This window comes from Schistocerca americana, chromosome 1 (assembly GCF_021461395.2).
Source record: "Schistocerca americana isolate TAMUIC-IGC-003095 chromosome 1, iqSchAmer2.1, whole genome shotgun sequence".
Taxonomy (NCBI): Eukaryota; Metazoa; Arthropoda; class Insecta; order Orthoptera; family Acrididae; genus Schistocerca; species Schistocerca americana.
In genome coordinates, this window is record NC_060119.1 from 784,078,371 (window position 1) to 784,098,461 (window position 20,091).

Consider the following 20,091-nt stretch of genomic DNA (forward strand, 5'->3'; position numbering starts at 1 on the left):
ATATGATGTTGTTATGTTTGCTAACAGTGTGATTGTGTGTTCCACGACTGCACTGTGACACATCAGTCAATTAGTGTATGACAGTCCAAGTAATGGTTTGTGAGTGGACACTGGGATTTACCAATGCGGAAAAAGCTGAGATGCTCATGGTGTATGGAGAGTATAAGATGAATGCAGTTTGTTCTTGTTCAGTGTATGTAGTGGGATATCTCAACAGATGTCAACCATCTCAGCAGTTATTTACCAACTTCTTCAACAGTTATTTGAGTGGTAGTGTAACACATAGACAACGTAACAGAAGGAAACGAGTGATGACAGAAGAGGGGAAAATTAATGTTCTTGCTGCTGTTGCATTTGATCTGAATGTTAGCTCCTGACAACTGCACAAGGAACTAGCATGAGTCAGGCAAGTGTCCTACACATTTTTCATCAACGACGGTTCCATCCCTATTACATCTCTTCCCATCACGAGCTGTACGGAAATAATTATGAAAATCATGTTAACTTCTGTACGTGGGTATTAAGACAGGATACTTCAGATATATTGTTTAACTTGTTTAGTTATGAAACCACATTTGCCTATCATGGCCAGGTAAACTGCTGAAACATGCACTATTCATCTGTTGACAATACCTGTTGGCTTCATCAGGTAGAATGCCAGTGTCCATGGAATGTAAATGTGTGGTGTGGGATAGTGAACCATCAGCTAATAGGCCCATTTATCACACACATATTGAAGAATGCAGTTAAGTATATTGCAGAATTCTAACAAGATCATCTTCCACAGATGCTACATGTTCCTCTGCAGACTAGACGGAACCTGTGGTACCAACATGGTGGCTGCCAGCCCACTGTGCAAGAAATACTACAGTATGTCTTCACAAACCATTTACAAATCGTTGGATTGGACTTGCAACAGAACCTGTACTTTGGCTGGCCCATTCCCTGGATTTGATGCCTATACACTTATTTCTGCGGGGAAAGCTGAAAGACATTCGTCGACAATAGTCCAGTAGTGGCGTCGTAACAAAAACGGCCCTTTGCTTGCAGAAAATGAGGTAGAAGATTTTATTTTTCTATCTTTTGAATATAGTTGGAAATATGTTGAATCCAAGTTTTTGACCTCCGATACCCTCAGAACAACTTTTTATGGCCACAAAAACCAGGAAATTTTGGCACTTTTTTCACGTTTTTGCCTATTACACAGAAACTAAGGATCCTACTGAAAATTTTACCATTACCAAAATCAAAGAGCATTAAATTTTGTGTTGAATGATCTACTTAAACGTCAAAATCAGTGCAGTCTTTTGGCCACAATCAGTTGTCAAATTTCATTAATTTTTACCAACTTGCTAAAAAATTGGCTCCAGTGCCTATAACTCAAAAACAGCTACTTTAAAAGAAAAATGTCAAGTTATTCAAGTTGTAGAGCATGAAATTTCATATTACCAAAGCATCTAGTTTTTCAGTTTTAGACACTGCTAAGTGTTCATACACTTGAAAGCCAAATTAATTACACTTTTTAAGAGAAAGTTATACAATGAAATTGCATTTCTTGGGGGAAGACGTCTCTCTAATAAGCTCAGACATTTTCTGTGTATGTCATTATAATGTTCTTAACTCGTGTATTTTTATTCATTTTTATCCATTCCTTTAATTGGTATGAGTGGGTTGCTAAAATGAAAACCGAGTACATAGTAATGGCTAATATACAGGGTGTCCCAGCTATCTTGTCCACCCAAATTATCTCTGGAACAATAACAGCTATTGGAAAACGACTTTCGCCAGTATCAATGTAGGGCTGGGGCCCATGAATGTACATATTTGGAAACATTCTAAAACGAAAGCATGTGTGTGTTTTTAACACAAATTTATGTTTTTTTAAATGGACCTCCTATATTTTTTCTTCAGCAATCCATAGCATGACAAAACACATACACAATGGCGTTGATTGCATCGCAATATTCCCATTACAGCCCGAGATATTAAGACGCGAAGTTGACGCTTGAAACACCCGACATGCGCTGCTAGCGCATGTCCTGAGGCTCAGGCGTGAACCCCATGCTGCCCGTAATCGCGATGTGATTGACGTGCGTAATCACACTTCCATACTTATCAAGAGGTCCGAAACGAATAATACGGTCTGCTGCCATCCTGCATTAATGTCGTACATTCCAGCAGGCACTTATCCCATAGGCTAGGGGTGATGTGGTTCTGTAACATATCTGTACACCGCAACGTTAGTCACAAAGTTAACTTCGCTTATCGTTAATCTGTTACTAAAAAGGTAATGCCGTTCAACGTTAAAACTTTACTTTACTGTAGATCTAGCGCAAGTGACAGTTAATCATTCACTTGTAATAGTAAAATTCATGTTGATGGTTTTAGTGAAACGAGCAAGTGTACTAAAAGTTTTACCGTTGTTTAGGTAAAAATGTTTTGATTTGGGAAGTTCAGGTAGGACATAGACGATGAATGTAAACATGTTTAACCAATTAGTTTTATTATCACATAATTATCAATGTTATGTTTATCTAATGCGTTAAACGGCAAATTGTTGCAAACAAATGTTTCTTAACATCACCGGGTAAAATGGCCCTTTGCAGAAACTTCCACTGTGATACCAGCACTACATACTAAACATAGCATTCACATCTCATGCTCAAAGTGATGCCCATTTGCTTGCATACATAGTGTCACTCTGTGGATGAAGGATGCCCTACTTCGTGCTGCAGTTTCCTCTTTGATGGCCGTACAAGCATCAATAATGCGTTGCTTCATGTCCTCTGGTGTTGTTGGTTCATGCTGGTAAACAGCATCCTTCACTGCTCCCCAAAGAAAATAATTCAGCGGTGTAAGGTCCGGAGATCGGGCAGGCCACCTAACTGGGCCACCTCGTCCAATCCACCTATCAGGGTGTGCGCTAGTAGCGCATGTCGGGTGTTTCAAGCGTCAACTTCGCATCTCAATATCTTGGGATGTAATGGGAATATTGCGATGCAATCAACGCCATTGTGTATGTGCTTTCTCATGCTATGGATTACTGAAGAAAAAATATAGGAGGTCCATTTAAAAAAACACAAGTTTGTGTTGAAAAACACATATGCTTTCGTTTTAGAATGTTTCCAATTATGTACATTCATGGGCCCCAGCCCTACATTGATACCGGTGAAAGTCGTTTTCCAATAGCTGTTATTGTTCCAGAGATATTTTGGGTGGACAAGATAGCTGGGACACCCTGTATATTTACGAGGGTTATTCCAAAAGTAAGGTCCGATTGATTGCCAAATTGAAACCACAGTGAACATCAGAAATGTTTTACTTGTAACAATTAGCTACACCTTTCAGCTACTTCTCTACGTAGTCGCCGTTCTGACTTAGAATTTTGTCATAGCGTTGTACCAACTTTTCAATAGCCTCATCATAGAAGGCAGCCGCCAGTGCTTTCCGCCAATTCTCCACGCTGGCCTACACCTCGTTGTCTGTGTCAAAATGTTGTCTTCAAAGACAGCGGTTCATGTGACCAGAGATGAAACTCAGGGGGAGACAATTGCGGACTGTATTGTGGGTAATCTAACATGTTGGCTGCATAGCTTCAGGCGAAATTTCTCACCAGGCCCTCGTACTTGGCGGCAGACACTATTTTCTAGACATCTTTACGCACTCACTGCGAGCTCAGAAATGAGAAGAGCGACGTGATGCTAACTGGGGTTATACTAGAGACACTACCCAACACATCTGTGCAAAGCTTTATCGGATTTTCATAGTCGTTTCCATTTCGCGACCGATCGGACCTTACTTTTGGAATAACCCTCGTACATGTAAGTAATATAAAAAACTGTGCAAATGGACAAATAAAAGGGCATGACAATATTACAAAATACAATTTAAATATCAGAGATTCACATTTCATCAAATTTCAATTTCCTTGAGGTCATTTGGAAGACTGCAGCATGTCCCGGTCAAGCATCCCATCTTCAGGATCCATTGCGGCACCTTCACCAGCTTCCTCATCCCACAACATATCTTCCATATCTTCCTTATCCTCTTCAAGCTCAATTTCTGGAGCAATCTCACAAGTTAAGCCACAACAGTGCTTGCATGTGGAGGAAGAGTTCAGTTCAGGTTTGTGACATCCACGTATTGCTGTGCATCCTTTTCGCATGAGCAGGAAACCATCTTCAGTAGCGTGTGTGATGCTGCATATTTCATCACCATCAAATGAAACAAGCCTGATAAGTTTTTCTTCCAGCTCCACTGGCAGGGATCAATTTTCTTCCCCATCCAAGACTACACTTGATGGTAAGATTGTAATGAACGCTACCTTACTGCAACTGATGTTGGCGATAGCCTTTCAAGTCTGAAAGATTTTCTCAGGGAAGACTTTGCAAGAAGCTCGTACCTGAGCTCATCCAATGTCGAGCAGCTGGAATTCTCAGACAGTGCGAACATCAGCTGTTCTCCTGCCTGTGCTATTAGATCTTGAGAGACTGAGGGTTTAACAAATTCACAGCTTGCACTTTGAAGTGTGGATATTGTTCCACAGGTTTAGTAATTTCCCTTTACCTTGACCAAAAAAATAAAGGGATGTAGTATTACATGCTGTGAACGCACAGTTGAAAAGGGCAAATGCAGGATCGAAATTGAAAGAATGACTGGAGTACCACACTCCTGCTGATTCCCCTCTTCCCGATTTCTGGAAGTACAAGTTGCTGTTGTTTCCTCAACCCGTTACGAGCTGTCAATGTCCTCGGTCACAATTGCCACACGGTCAGATTCGGCAACTTAGGAAACAGCTGTTTCCACAATTAACGAATCTGCATCTTCTTCTGCCTTTAGCACTTTAATGCCTCCATCCTCAAATTTCCCCATAGGCACCAAAATTAAGCAGTTATTGTAGGTCGCATTTGCAAGAAACTTTTGTGCAACTGCAACATTTGTATCTTCATTGAAAATGATACCTGATAAAGAACTGGGTGCCTTCAAATGATGAGATCTTTCAGAAGACTTTGTTCCCCTTTGCGAAGCATCACTTGGGTATCCATCAAAATATGTGATCTGTTATATTTCATACAGATGGCTCCAAACTTTTCTCTGATGTGCCAAACAACCTTATAGAGCAGATGGCCACCTGCTTAATAGCATGTTTGTCTGTCTTTAGAACATAATACGTGATGGATTCTGTGTATCAGCAATCTAAAAATATGTTGGTAGGTTTGTGGATGTATGTGGCATTAGATGTCTACGCACAGGTCATGTAATTCATGTAAGTAAAGGGCCACTAATTTGCTATGCAGTGAAGGCACCTGACAGCGACCCAGATGTGTTCCATAGGATTTACATCGGGTGAATTTGGTCACTGAGACATCAACGTGAGTTCACTATAATGCTCCTCAAACCACTGTAATATGGTTATGACTCTAAGGCATGGACAATTAGAGTGCTGAAAGATGATACAGCTGTTGGGGCAGGCATCTAGACTGAAGCAATGTAGTTGGTTAGCAGCTGTCAGCGTGTATTCGATTACTATCACAGGTCCCATGCAAGTGAAGGAGAATGTCTCCCACAGCATAATAATGTTCTCGCCAGCCTGCATCTGTGGCACACTACATGTTTTGAGCCACTGTTCACCTCAATGACGGCGTTTGTGGAAATGACAATCAACCTAGTGTAGCAAAAATGTGATTTAACTGAAGAGCTTACACATTTCCATTGATCGACAATTGAATTACAATGGTCGTGCCCACTGCAATCATATTTGACGACATTGTTGGGTCAACATGTGAACACACAAGGGTCGTCTGCTGCAGAACTCCATGTTCAACAATGTACAATGAATAGTGTGCTTCGAAACACATGTGCATGCACCAGTATTGTGCTCTTTCGACAGATATGCCACATATCATCTGTCCCACTGTACAAAGCAGACAAATCTCTTAACCTCACATTCTGTGAATAGTCGTGGACATCCAACCATTTAGCGCCTAGTGGTGGTTTCACTGGGACTCCTACCTTTTACTGTAGATGCTCACGATGGTAGCACGTGAATATTCGACCAGCTTTGCTGGTTTGGAGATACTCGTACATAGTCTTTGTGTAATAGTAATCTGTCCTTTGTCAAAGTCACTTATCTCAATGGATTTCACCATATGCAACTCATATCTTCACTAGGCTGAGTCCCTGTCCTCATCTGCTTCGCTTTCGTACTTTTGTTACCATGCCCTTGCACAACACAGGAAGACTGGGCACAGCTAACAACAGAAACAATATCAGTGGAAAGCTGGGGATGGCAGCCTTGGCTGTTTATGGTATGTCAATCGAGGGTGATCTACAGATACCTCTACGCCTGAAGGTGTGACAGATTTTTTGTCTTCCTATTCGAAATTTCATTTCACTGAATAACTTTGAATTACAAAAAACCACAAAATGGAATTAGTTTGGCTCTCCAGCGTATGAACATTCAATAGTGCCTAAAACTCAAAAACTAGATGCTTTTGTAACATGAAATTTCATGCTCTACAACTCTGATAACTTGACATTTTCCATTTGGAGTAGCTGTTTTTGAGTTACAGGCATTCGCGGAGACTTTTCAGCCAAGTTGGTAAAAATGAACAAACTCTGACCTCTCACTGCAGCCAAATAGCTGCACTGATTCTGACTTTTAAGTAGATCATTCAACAAAAAATTTAAAGCTCTTTAATTTTGGTAATGGTAAAACTTTCATTGGGGTGCATAGTTTCCAAGTAACAGGGGCCAAAATTTTGTGTTTTTTTGGCCACAAACAGTTGTCCTGAGGGTATTGGAAGCTGAAAACTTGGATTCGTCATACTCTCAACTACATGCACACGATAAAAAAATAAAAAATAAATAAAATCTTCTTCTCCATTTTTTGCGACCAATAAGTACCCCGTAACTAGACTGCAAGGACATACCAATTACACTTGATGATATGCGATGAAGTATTAGTGCAGTCTGGTTCATCTATGCACCAGTTGTTCCATACCAGAATGAAAGTGTGTATTGTCACTGCTGGTGGTCATTTTGAACACAACCTGTGATGGTCAATTGTCTCGTCACTGTTCAGAATCCACGTAACTACCGTATGCACTCATATTGTTCCTTATTGTTTGCTACCACAGGTATTGCATAAGTGTCAGTGTGGGAACTTTTCAAAATGTGATAAATGACTCACACTAGATTCCTGAAACAAACATCACAGGCATTCTAATTTACCATACTTCTTGTCTGTTAATGTCAATAGGCACTGTTCCATTTTAAAAAGTGTATGTCTGCACAAAAAATACACTTTCTAAGTCTTATTATGATCTGTTGATTGGCTAAAAATACAAGCCTCTGGCTACCAATCCAATCTGTGAAAACCATATATCAATAGCATTATCCATTTCTGCAATATTTGCAGTGCAAGTTTTAGATGATTCACCCTGTATTTGTGGTGTCTATTCTTTGGGACGTGTCCGAAAGAACAGACACCACATACATATAAAATAATTTACATTACAGAGGAAGTTACTTCTGAACATTTACAATTCCTATAACTGCTTAGAAATTGTGTCAGTTACCAGTTCCTGATATTACGTTGATATTAATTTCTGCATTAACAGGTGTAATATATTAAGTAAGTAATATATTAAATAGGCAAATCAACATTTCATCAAGAAAGAATTGTTTAAGAAAGATGAATTAATTACTCTGTATTTCATAATCAATCTCCATCAAAAGTATGAAAATCAATTTGCATGACACTGTGATGTCTGAGTGACAGACTAGTAGAGGGTACCTGTGAGCACCACCGCAGCCGCTCATGCCACCCAGATAGCAGAGAGTCGTAGAGCTGGCGCAGCCACTCATGAACACCACCATCCTCGGCTTCGACTAGAGACGCCCACTGATGCAGAAGTGCACCCCTTTGGCATTTATGGTAATATTTAAGCAGCTGTGGGAGCCGACCAATTGATGTGAAAATTTGTACGTAGATTAGTGACTGGTCTGTGGATAGCAATAGAAGTAGAGGACAACTTCAGATATTAGCATATATATTTTACAATCTTGTTTAATTTTTAAAAGCAAAACTAAAAGCTCCTTTTACTCATTTTGAATAAATGGTGATAATGTTGCTACTCATGAACACTGAAAGTATTTGTGACAGTGGATAGCTAATGAGACTACCATGAATAGGCAAGTTACACTGTAGCAATGACTGAATGTTTCCGTATGAACAAGATGCTGTCAGTTTTTGTTATTGTTTGCTGTGCTTCATAAATATGTACATCATCTACAAACTGCCCTTGTATTCACCTACATATACATGATGTACTTCCAGCTTTTGTCTTACTCCTCTCTCTGTCTGCATCCTTTCATTTTTACTGGTGGTCATCAATTTTGTGAAACCAAAACTGATCACCTCCAACATTTTCCACTGCTGTGAATCAATAGGAAAAAGGATTTAATAACTATTAATTTACATGTTCCTAATATTCATAGCTGCTGTCACATTTCTCACACCTTATGCACACACTACAGGAACAAGACAATAATAAATTGTTATTTTGATCATCCCCCCCCCCCCCCCCCCCCCCCCGTAGCATGGACTTTGCCGTTGGTGGAGAGGCTTGCATGCCTCAGTGATGCAGACAGCCGTACCGTAGGTGCAACCACAACGGAGGGGTATCTGTTGAGAGACCAGACAAACGTGTAGTTCCTGAAGAGGGGCAGCAGCCTTTTCAGTAGTTGCAGGGGCAACAGTCTGGATGATTGACTGATCTGCCCCTGTAACACTAACCAAAACGGCCATGCTGTGCTGGTACTGTGAACGGCTGAAAGCGAGGGGAAACTACAGCTCTAATTTTTCCCAAGGGCACGCAGCTTCACTGTATGGTTAAATGATGGTGGCATCCTCTTGGATAAAATATTCCGGAGATAAAATAGACCCCCATTTGGATCTTCGGGTTGGGACTTCTCAGGAGGATGTCGTTATCAGGAGAAACAAAACCGGCGCTCTACTGATTGGAGTGTGGAATGTCAGATCCCTTAATTGGGCAGGTAGGTCAGAAAATTTAAAAAGGGAAATCGATAGGTTAAAGTTAGATATAGTGGGAATTATTGAAGTTCAGTGACAGGAGGAACAGGACGTCTGGTCAGGTGAAAACAGGGTGATAAAATCAAATAGGAGTAACGCAGGAGTAAGTTTAATAATGAATTAAAAAACAGAAAAGTGGATAAGCTACTACGAACACCATTGCGAACACGTTACTGTAGCCAAGATAGACATGAAGCCCATGCCTACCACATTGGTATAAGCAGTAAAGGAAACCAAAGAAAAATTTGGAGTAGGAATTAAAATCCAGGGAGAAGAAATAAAAACCTTGCAGTTTGCCGATGACATTGTAATTCTATCAGAGACAGAAAAGGACTTGGAAGAACAGTTGAACAAAATGGACAGTGTCTTGAAACGAGGATATAAGATGAACATCAACAAAAATAAAATAAGAATAATGGAATGTAGTTGAATCAAATCAGGTGATGCTGAGGGAATTAGATTAGGAAATGAGACACTTAAAGCAGTAGATGAGTTTTGCTATTTGGGCAGCAAAATAACTGAAGGTGGTCGAAGTAGACAGGGCGCAAAATGTAGACTGGCGATGGCAAGGAAAGCGTTTCTGAAGAAGAGAAATTTGTTAACACTGAGTATAGATTTAAGTGTCAGAAAATCTTTTCTGAAAGTACTTGTATGGAATGTAACCACATATGGATGTGAAACATGGACTACAAACAGCTTAGACACGAAGAAAATAGAAGCTTTTAAAATGTGGTGCTACAGAAGAATGCTGAAGATTAGACATGTAAATCATGTAACTAAATGAGGAGGTACTCAATAGAATTGGGAAAAAGAGGAATTTGTGGCACAACTTGACTAGAAGAAGGGATTGGTTGGTAGGACATGTTCTGAGGCATCAATGGATCACCAATTTAGAACTGGAGGGAAGCATGGAGGGCAAAAATTGTGAAGGGAGACCAAGATATGAATAAATTATGCAGATTCGGAAGGATGTAGGTTGCAGTAGTTACTTAGAAATGAAGAGGGTTGCACAGGGTAGAGCAGTATGGAGAGCTGCATCAAACCAATCTTTGGACTGAAGACAACAACAACAACAACAACAACAACACACTTTGAATTTAATTAAAAAGCATGGCAGTAGCAAAAAAAAAAAAAAAAAAAAAAAAAAAAAAAAAAAGAGTGCAATGTTTCTGAATCTTTCACATTTTATGTATATTTTCATGGCAGTCTGAAACAAACCATGTAAATATTATAATTGGGCACCTTTACTGTTTTAGACTGCAAACTTTCTTCAGACAGTGTCAAAACACAGACATGAAATATATTTTGAAAGTCAGTATTGAAACAAATTGGACACTTCATTCACACGTATCATCATGGACATTCCATCACATGACGCATTATAGGGGAGCTAAGAGTGTGGATTCTCATTTAGGGACAGCAGAGTACAAATCTCACGTCCTGTAGCTCCCTTAAAATGCTTTAGGTGGATTTTATATGATTCCTTGCACAACGGGGTGAATGCACTTGACAGTCTTGACAGTAGCTGAAAGAATTTAGGGAGTAGTTTTAGAACGCACGTAATGAACGTTTTGTACACCAAATGGCACCCGTGAACAACAGCATCTGAATATGGCCACTGTTGGCTGAAACTGGTTACAAGTATGTCATAGAATGTAATTGTATCTAAAACAAAGAGAAGCTCAACTTAGGATATACACCACACAAATATGTAACAAGAGATGCTCAGTGACTTAAATGACAATCTTTCACAGAACTGTGGCATTGTTCCATTGAAACACTGTTAGATAAATTTACAAAATTGATATTTGAGATAGACTGGATGACATCCTGCTACCTCACTCGTGCATCTCATATAGAATCAAAAGAATAGGATGAGAAAGATTAGGACACATCCAGAAGCACATAAAGAATTATTTTTACCTAGCCGGATCTAGAGATTAGGACAGCAAACTGCTAATATTTCGATGATGTGCCTACCACCATGCACTGTGAGGGGACTGTGGTATATATACATAGATGTATAGACTGCTAGTATCTTCCAAATTTCTGGTACAACTCAGCTAATAATCTATATACATAAGTGATGTAGGATACTTCACTTTAAGGTGGAAGAAGAAGAAGAATTGTGAATTACAATTTTATCTAAATTTAAGCTACAAATAACAATTTTACAGCTATATTAGATGTTCTGCTAACAATTTCATAGCATCTATTATTTCAATGGCCTAAAATGTGAGAAAACTGCAACAAAAGGGATTTACATGATTGAAATCAACTTTTTCTGCCATATTAAGTAAATGAAAGTTCACAAATGATTAAGATTACAGAACCATTCATGATCTGACTTAATTTTCTAAGTGCCTCTAAACACTGTAATAAGGAATTGAGGAAGATCTTGTTATTTTGTACGAAAGTCAACTTCCATGCAGTTTGTACCCAAGTACCCAAAGTGGTCACTGAGACCTGTGACAAACAAAGTTTCTCACCATTCATACCCCAAACTATTTAATAGCCAACAAGTACTGTGAACATCTGGGTTAAGGACATAATAGTATCACAGAGGTTGCCAAGCGAGCATCTTAACATTTTTGTGGATGTCAGTAAAGGACACATTAAAGTTTGCCTAACTGAAAACCATTACAATCTGCAACTAAGCACACAACTGACAGCATTCCCAAATAAATTGCAGTCTGAGGCACTTGTGGCTTCCACGCAATGGAAGCTGTACGTGGCTACTCATGAACATGGAAGGTATTTGTTACAATGGGTAACTAACGAGACCACCATGAGTAGGCAAGTTAACTGGCTACGATGACTCATGAACATTTCCATAACAGCAATATACTTTCATCTCTTGTTATTGTTTGCTGTGCTTCACAAATCTAGACACCCTCTACCAGCTGCTCTTGCATTCACCTATGTGTACACATGTACATTATTTTTCCTCTCCCTGTCTGCACACTATCAGTCTTACTGCCAATAGAAAGTGCAAAAGTGCCTCACTGTCACTATGCCAAGTATACACACTTAAGCAGTACTTCAGCTTCAAGTAACACTGTGGATGATGCTGAATGATCCATTATGACCACATGGACAATATGCCTGTCACCATATTGTCTGCTGCAATGCTTGCTTGACATTGCATACTGCTCTCTTCCATTTACTAGTTCCACACAATTATTACTGTTGCAGCAAAAAGCAGAGATATCTGTACGACAAACTCATTTCCCTAATATCAAATATTGTGCATCATTAGAACACACTCATCAGATGGCTCTTTAGTGACAGAACTGCTGTCAAGAACATGTACGCATTTCCTCCATAATTTTAATGACTTGCTCGTACACTATTCAAAACATCCTATGAGTTTGATTCATTGCAGCCATTCTTTCTAGGTGTCACAGTTTTCAAAATGTTAATGAACGCAAGGAAAGAAACATAATGTATTGATGATGTACGAAGAAATACTAATATAATAGGAAATATTGAAAATATTGTATACTAAAGGTCAAAAAGCATAGGTCAACTGAGTAAATTAACAGCATTATCATGAATATTTGAAAGTTCAAACTGCATTCTTATTCTTTAAAAAATTAAATCTTACAAACTATTATGAGGGTTGTTTTCATGCAACAAAACTTATCCTAAAACTTCCACAATACTAGAACTTTTCACCTTCATTTCAGTAAAGTGACCGAGATATGTAATTTTTTTGTAGTACTGTATGCAGAAATTCTAATTACTATGTATTTAATTATGAAAAAATGGCAAGGTACTGCCAAAAAATAATTAACTGTCTTGAAGAAAAGACTATCTTCACTAAACAAGTAACTATTAAGCCAACTGTTGCAACTGTGACCTACCCACAGAACTCGAAGTGAATGCTTGAACCAACTGAGGGCTGGTCAAAGCCTCCAGTCTATTCTTCAGACCTTCAAGCTGCAGCTTCCTGTCTTCATAATCAGGAACATTAGCAAGTACAGCAAGTGACTGCTGCATGCTGACTAGCTTACTTGCAATTCTTTCCATATCACCAGACTCAAATGCCTGAAATCAGAGTTTTATTTTGTGAATGATTTTTTTTTATTTATTATTGTCTTAGTTATTTTTGTTTTGTCATATCACTTTTTCACAGTTATAGTGCTGCCTAGAGCAATACACAGAAGCAGTGTCAATATCTTAACATTCTTTTATTAACTTAAGCAATCTCTACAGACATGTGAAAAGTTACATGTAGAAAGACATACGTATATTTAGTAAAAAGGCATCGCTGAGCAACAGCCAGTGCATTGAGTGAGGCCATCCATTTTACACATGTCTTGTGAGTGACAACAGTTTAGCTTCCTACCAAACTGCAATTCATACATTATGACTTTGCAAAGTAAGATGTAACCTGTCTGCAAAGAGGATGATACGTGGGGTGACTGAGGCTAATTTATTTTCCTTTTACAATATGTTTGAACATTTAAAAAATGTAGCATATTTAGAAAACAGTGCACTATGGTCATGATAAGTGAGACAACAATACCAGTTGTGAATGTTTGTGCTCCCTGCAAATGAACTAATAAAAACAAAAGCTGCCACTGTCTGGGATGAGGACACTATACTCAGGTCAGTTGCAACATTGTTTACAACTTACAATCTTATTTTTAATATTCACACACTGCTTCACGTGTGAATAAAGTATGCCAGTCGTGGCTGATTTAGGCAGTGTTTAAGGGGTGCATATGGTTCAGTACTACCAAGTCAGCCATTGGCTTGAGAACAGCTAATACCCTCCATCGACAAATGAAGCAGTGTGTGGGTATTAAAAATGAAGTCTTAAGCCAAAATGGTGGTAACTGGACTCTCACGTAGGGATTATGCCTATAATGAAAATGAAATGGAGGTGGTGGGGCATGTAGCAAGGTGAACGAATGGTAGATGCACCAAAGTTCTTAGTTGGGTGCCAAGAGATATGAACAGTCAAGATGACATTCAATGTGTGTGTGTGTGTGTGTGTGTGTGTGTGTGTGTGTGTGTGTGTGTGTGTGTGTGTGTGTGTGTGTGCGCGCGCGCGCGCGCGCCCACATGTGCACTGGATTAAGTTTCCTCGCCAGAAACAAGTAGCAGTGTACTTACAGTTCAGTGCTTTTCATTCAAACAAAAGGAACTTTTTTTGCACTGTGCAAATAAACACATTATGAGTATATACTCAAAGGGATCGAAGAAAAATACAAAAACTGTGCAACAGATTTATTAATAGATTTCAGAAGTGCTTTCTTTTATTTTACTAATGTTTATCATTCACGACTTAACATGAAGCATATGTGAGCTGGAAAGCTACTGAAACAGGAATAAATAATAGTCAAATGCAGTATTTCAACAGAAGGAGAGATACAAAACATTTATATTCCTTTTTTTTTTAAAGTTTCAGTGGTTTAGTACATTATGAATAAGGCTTTTATTACAAGCTATTTCCATCCTTCTCACTGGGAGCTGATTGTAGGGTAGTTAATTACACTATTAAACATCCTATTTTATTTTTATGCAAAATCAAACAATGGAAACTCTAGATTAGAATATCAATGTAGGAAAGATAGACTGATACTTAGCATAAAGATGACACATTAAGTTGAAGACACTTCCAATTAAGAGACACATACACATAAGCTTTTAGCCACAGCATTCATTAGAAAAAGAAAGAGAAACATACACCATTTATTCACACAAGCAAGCACACTTCACACACACATGACCGCCAACTCTGGCTGCTCGCCAATGGCATTCTGCCCGAACCGCCAGTTGTGAAAGTTGTGGTTGAAACCTTATGTGTAAATATCTTAATTGTGCCTGTCTGCTATTTGACTTGTAATCTTTGGGGTAAGTAGCAATTTATCTCTTCTACATTGTGTTATTTTCATAAGAGCATTTCAAAACTGGTTTTCTATCTTTAATCGCTTCAGAAAAAAATATACTTCTTCCATGTCAGTCGCAAGAATGGTCCAGTTGTCTGCTTCATGAAGTGCTTGTTTTGCAGCCTGCAATTGTGTTTTTAAATGGTCTATGTGCTCCAGTGTTGCCATTGATTGTCCTGTGTCCTGTTCAACCTGTGAAAAAAGAACCACAAATCATATCAATCATGTCAGGCTACAAAATGGGCATGACCAGACAAGAAATAACAGAAAAACAATCATAGTAACAATCTTTTTGCACAAAAGTGAATCAAATCTATTTCAAATACTTGCAGTTACTACTGCAAACATTACTAAGTTGTGCACTTTCACTTTTTATGGTATTTATCATGAGGGTATAGTCACCATGTCAGAACTCTCTGTCCTCCTACACAGTCTGTTTCAAGACATTCACTGCATTAAACTTTCTGTGCCATACTGGCACAGTTTTTGGGCCAGTTCTATTGTAACATTTTATGTAGCTTGCACCATGAAGTTGCTTCTGCCGCGTAGATGGTGTTCCACTCTCTTTTGAGAGCATAATCATGTCAGATAGGTTCCTGACATGTGCCAATACAATCACTATCAGCAGCTGGTAGTTTTAGTATATTTCACCTTTCTTAGCCATTGTAGAACTTGGGTGCCAGTTACAAGAATAAATTAACAAATGCTTCCACAGAACTGGCCAACTTCCACCAGTGTAATGTTGCTGATGCAGGAGTTGCATTTTGAATATATTTACCATTACTAGCATTATCCTATACACATGTGATTCAATACATAAGAACAAGTAACTGATTGTATCTGATTTTGTTGCTATAAAAAATAAAACTCCTTGCAAATGATCTGCTAAGTTGATATGCTGAGTTGATCTTGTAACGGGGAAAATAAAAGTGCAGATAATAATAAGCACTGGCAAATACAAAATAAAAGAGTAATCTATAGTGAAAATAGTCACTAGTCTACTGTTATGCTTTATAGTCACCCGACAAGAACTATTTTTCCTCTTTCCACATTATTTGACTAGTCTCTGCTAAGCTTAACGTATCAATCTCTCAGTTCCTTTTTTCCACCTCCTTTTTACATGGTACATCTAATATCCTGCCACTCCAGTGACATGGACAGTCTTGGAGAGTGGCAGTGATGATAATTTCATGTAGAATATGGAAGCAAGTACCAGTAATAATAGCAGGGTTGTTCACAAGAACTGACACTTTACACTGAAAATACACGTGGCACTGCCTGTCTCATCAGTGTCCTTGTATTTCTACATAAACAGGATGATATAGCAATTCACAAATAAGTAAGTCCACCAACTTTCCAGAAATTACAATCTCTTAAGGATAAATAATTGAACGAGGTGGGGGAGGGGGGAGGATTGAACTGATGAGCCTCATGTCACTATCAGTGACTATAACTGCAACTCCACGGTGGACAACATGCAGCACATGGCAATATTTGTGTAGCATACAGTTCTGCTTTACCTGCTGCAACTCCAGGGGTCACGCAGGTATGTCGCATGGAGACCCTCTACAGGAGATAAATACCTGTCCCAACAAACCTACATTTTTAGCATTTGTAGATTTAAAGGAAGTTTTTGACAATATTAAATAGAATACACTCTTTCAAATTCTGAAGGTAGCAGGTATAAAATATAGGGAGTGAAGGTTATCCACAATTAGTAGAAAAACCATACTGCAACTGTATGAAGCAAAGGGCACAAAAGGTAAGCTGTATTTGTGGAGGAAATGGGACATAGTTCTAGCCTCTCTCTCTGATGTTATTCAATCTGTATATTGAGAAAGTAGTAAAGGAAACCAAAGAAAAATGTGGAGAAGGAATTAAAAAATCTAAGGAGAAGAAAGAAAAACTTTGAGGTCTGCCAATGACACTGTAGTTCTGTCAGAGGCAGTAAAAGACCTGGAAGAGATGAGTTGAATGGAATGGTTAATGACTGGGGGAAAAAAAAAAAAAAAGAAAGAAATTTGCTGTACAACTTGTTTAAGAGAAGGGATTGGTTTATAGGACACATCCTGATGAATCAAGGAATGATAAATATGGCAACAAGGAAGTATAGGAGTAAAAACTTTAGGGGAAACCAAGGCTTGAGTACAGAACCAAGTTCAAATGGACATACATTGTAGTAATTATGCAAAGTAGGCTAGTGTGGAGAGCTGAATCAAAAAAGTCTTCTGACTGAATACCACAACAACAAAATTCAACTGTAAATTGTTATTCTGCCTATTTTACACAAGATTGAAAGAGGCAGTTCCTTAAGAAGTGTCCATGCTCTTAGGTACATTATCGTATGACCTGATTATCATTTGCAGCCATATGGTTAAATTTTTAGATCTAAGTTTATGCCCCTTCTTAGCTCTCTGGGTGGTGTAGATGTGATTGTTATACACTGTGTTGCGATCTGCATCATTATCGCAAAATCCATATATAACTGTGTCAATTTGAAGTGCATTCAGGCTGCCACTTAAAACTGAGTTACTCTTATGTGACCTATCTCATCTGGGCAGAATACTTCTAGAGCAATGACAGAATCTTTTCTGTTGCTCTGAATTATATCATGGCCAAGATACAATAAACACAACAGATGTAAAAATTATTCCAACATTCAAGCTTCTCTGCAGATTAGTTACTGTTCTGTCAAACTCACAGATACACTACAATTGTTTCCTGGTTATGAAATATACATTTATTAGCAGTTTCTGACGATTACAGTTGCATATAATGAAAGTAATATTCATTTTTTATTCCTTGTTCCTGCTCTTCCTCTTCATATTTGCTATTGTGCATGTATTTTTCACTGTGCTAACGCAAGAAATCTGTTAATAATTAAGTAAATATTTGTGCTTTAGGCTTGAAGAGTTGTGACTGTCAGCAAAGACCTCAGCAACGCCTTTAGCATACGGTACTAGATGGCGTACTGCTTCTCATTACAGTCTAGTGACTATGGATAGTTTTGACTCAATTTCTTTGTGCTCTGAAACGAAGAACATTCTTTTCACTTTGCCCAAAGTTTCTTTCTGCTGCCCAAACAATCTACAAACTATTTCTGTCCAACCTTATATACAACTGGTCCCAACCCCTTGCCACACAAGTTACATCCCATTGAAAGTAATAGGTGCAAGGCCTACTCTATGTACCCACGGAACACATGTTATTCCAGTTCCATCAGAGCACATTCTATTCTAGCTGCATTCCAGAGGCATAACCTACTTTATCAGAGCACAGCCACTTGCAAAAGAAGTCATACTATGTACCAAATCTGCTGAAACTTCTGCAAACAAATAAGCTGTCCACCTAAATCACTACAACCAAACAATGCTCAGGAGCAAAACTGAGCACCCAGTGGAACTAATGATGCTGTGTTTTACAACCCATGCCATGAAACAACACCCTCTCCAAATTTCAATTTACCTTAATTTCATATATGTAATTTGTCCTTACAATGCACCTGTTGCCCCCATAATACTCTTGTCCCAAATGTCTGCTGGGGTGTTGTGCACATAAAAAAGCAGGTTGGCGGAGGGGGGTGCGGAATGCCAAAGAAGTAGTGTGGCACATGACACTTCACACAGTAGCATCATTCTGCCATGTCTGTCTGTACGCACAGAACATCTAGAGTTGATTTTCATACTAGTTTATGTATGATGAGGATACTTAACAACTGTATAGTTTGTTTTGGGTGCCATAACACAACCATGACAAGTAGTACATTAAAATTGACAGTGTCATTTTTTCAAGCATATAAATGTTTTGTAGGGACAGTCAGAAGCAGAAACAGTGTGGTGCTCACACCAGCATTGCCAGTTATGAAGCTGGAGTGGCTGGCAGATTTGCAAAGTATTCTCCAGTTCTCCCTCTCTCCACACAGAATGCACCAAACAGCTGCATTCTTAGTTTCACATCATCATAACCCCTGTCGCATACCCAAGTCCATCCCTCTCATGCCTCCCTCTTCACTCTATTAATCTGCAGCCATAGTAGTTTCTCTAGTCTTCCTCTTCCTCTGCTTCTGTTCCTATCCTATTTCACTTGTCCACTTCACCATGTGTCACCCTCAACATCCTCTGCCTGCATCAATCCAAGTTCACTGGTGCCACATTTGCATACTGTTCTCCTGGTGCCTCTCCTATCCAACCATCAGCCTGCACTCCCTTCACCCTTCCCTGCCATTCCCCAACTCTCTTTTCCCCTCGACCACTCCACCTGGCAACCGCTCACTACAGTCAAGTCACAATGCAGGGACATTATAGCTGTCCAAGACATTGTAGCTGTGTATGTTTATGTGTCGAGAAGCCCAGATGACCCCTTTAGTTAGGTGTATTGGCCTGGCACAGCTGCAAGATTTCCACTGCTACAGAAAATGAATTACAATAATCCCCTTCATCAATTGGCTATGGCATTTTGTTTTGGCTTCTCTGGTGGGTTGCTATGCTATTGTTGCAGATGTTTTTAATGTTTACTAAGACCTTGGATATGTATCTGCAAACAAGCAAAGTATTAATTACGTAACTTTAGACTTTTAATGCAATAATTAAAACTTTATGATCATCCCTAAAGTGTGTTTTTTTATTTATTTTAACGATAGGCCTGAGGAAGGACACTAAGTTTAGCTTCTGTTTCAATCACGTTTATATGCCCATCAACTGTTTATATGCCCATCAACTGCTCAATGCCTAAGCTATATAGTGAGTTGCCACCATTATTGCTTCCATTATTTATATTCCACCCAGGATATGACCCATACTTCAGTGGGCTTTGAATGCATTCAGCCAACCAACTCAGGTGTTTCGTTGTTTAGCCGTCCTTCACCTGAATTAATATTCCATCTGTAATTACTTTATGATTTCAGGACATTTAATGTTGAGATTCCATAAGACTGTTACTATGCAGAATGTATTTTTCTTCAACACACAGGTTGATTTAGTAAGTGTTCAAATCCATTTAACTACCATGGCATCAGATTAGAATATTTAACTTAAAACTGACAATCATTAATCACTGAAAAACTGATCCTCGCATTTATGCAATCACAGAGCAGTC

General features: G+C 38.8%; 1 protein-coding gene across 2 annotated transcripts in view; it reads right to left on the reverse strand.

The window, feature by feature from the left end:
- LOC124612313 (conserved oligomeric Golgi complex subunit 7) overlaps positions 1 to 20,091 on the reverse strand; it is a 71,357-nt gene that overhangs the window by 40,973 nt on the left and 10,293 nt on the right. For both annotated transcript variants that reach the window (XM_047140449.1, XM_047140441.1), the window contains exons 5-7: positions 15,058 to 15,189; positions 12,964 to 13,147; positions 7,799 to 8,007 (exon numbers count right to left, since the gene is read on the reverse strand). In XM_047140449.1, the coding sequence (XP_046996405.1) occupies positions 7,799 to 8,007; positions 12,964 to 13,147; positions 15,058 to 15,189 (525 nt within the window). The remainder of the gene's footprint in view (positions 1 to 7,798; positions 8,008 to 12,963; positions 13,148 to 15,057; positions 15,190 to 20,091) is intronic.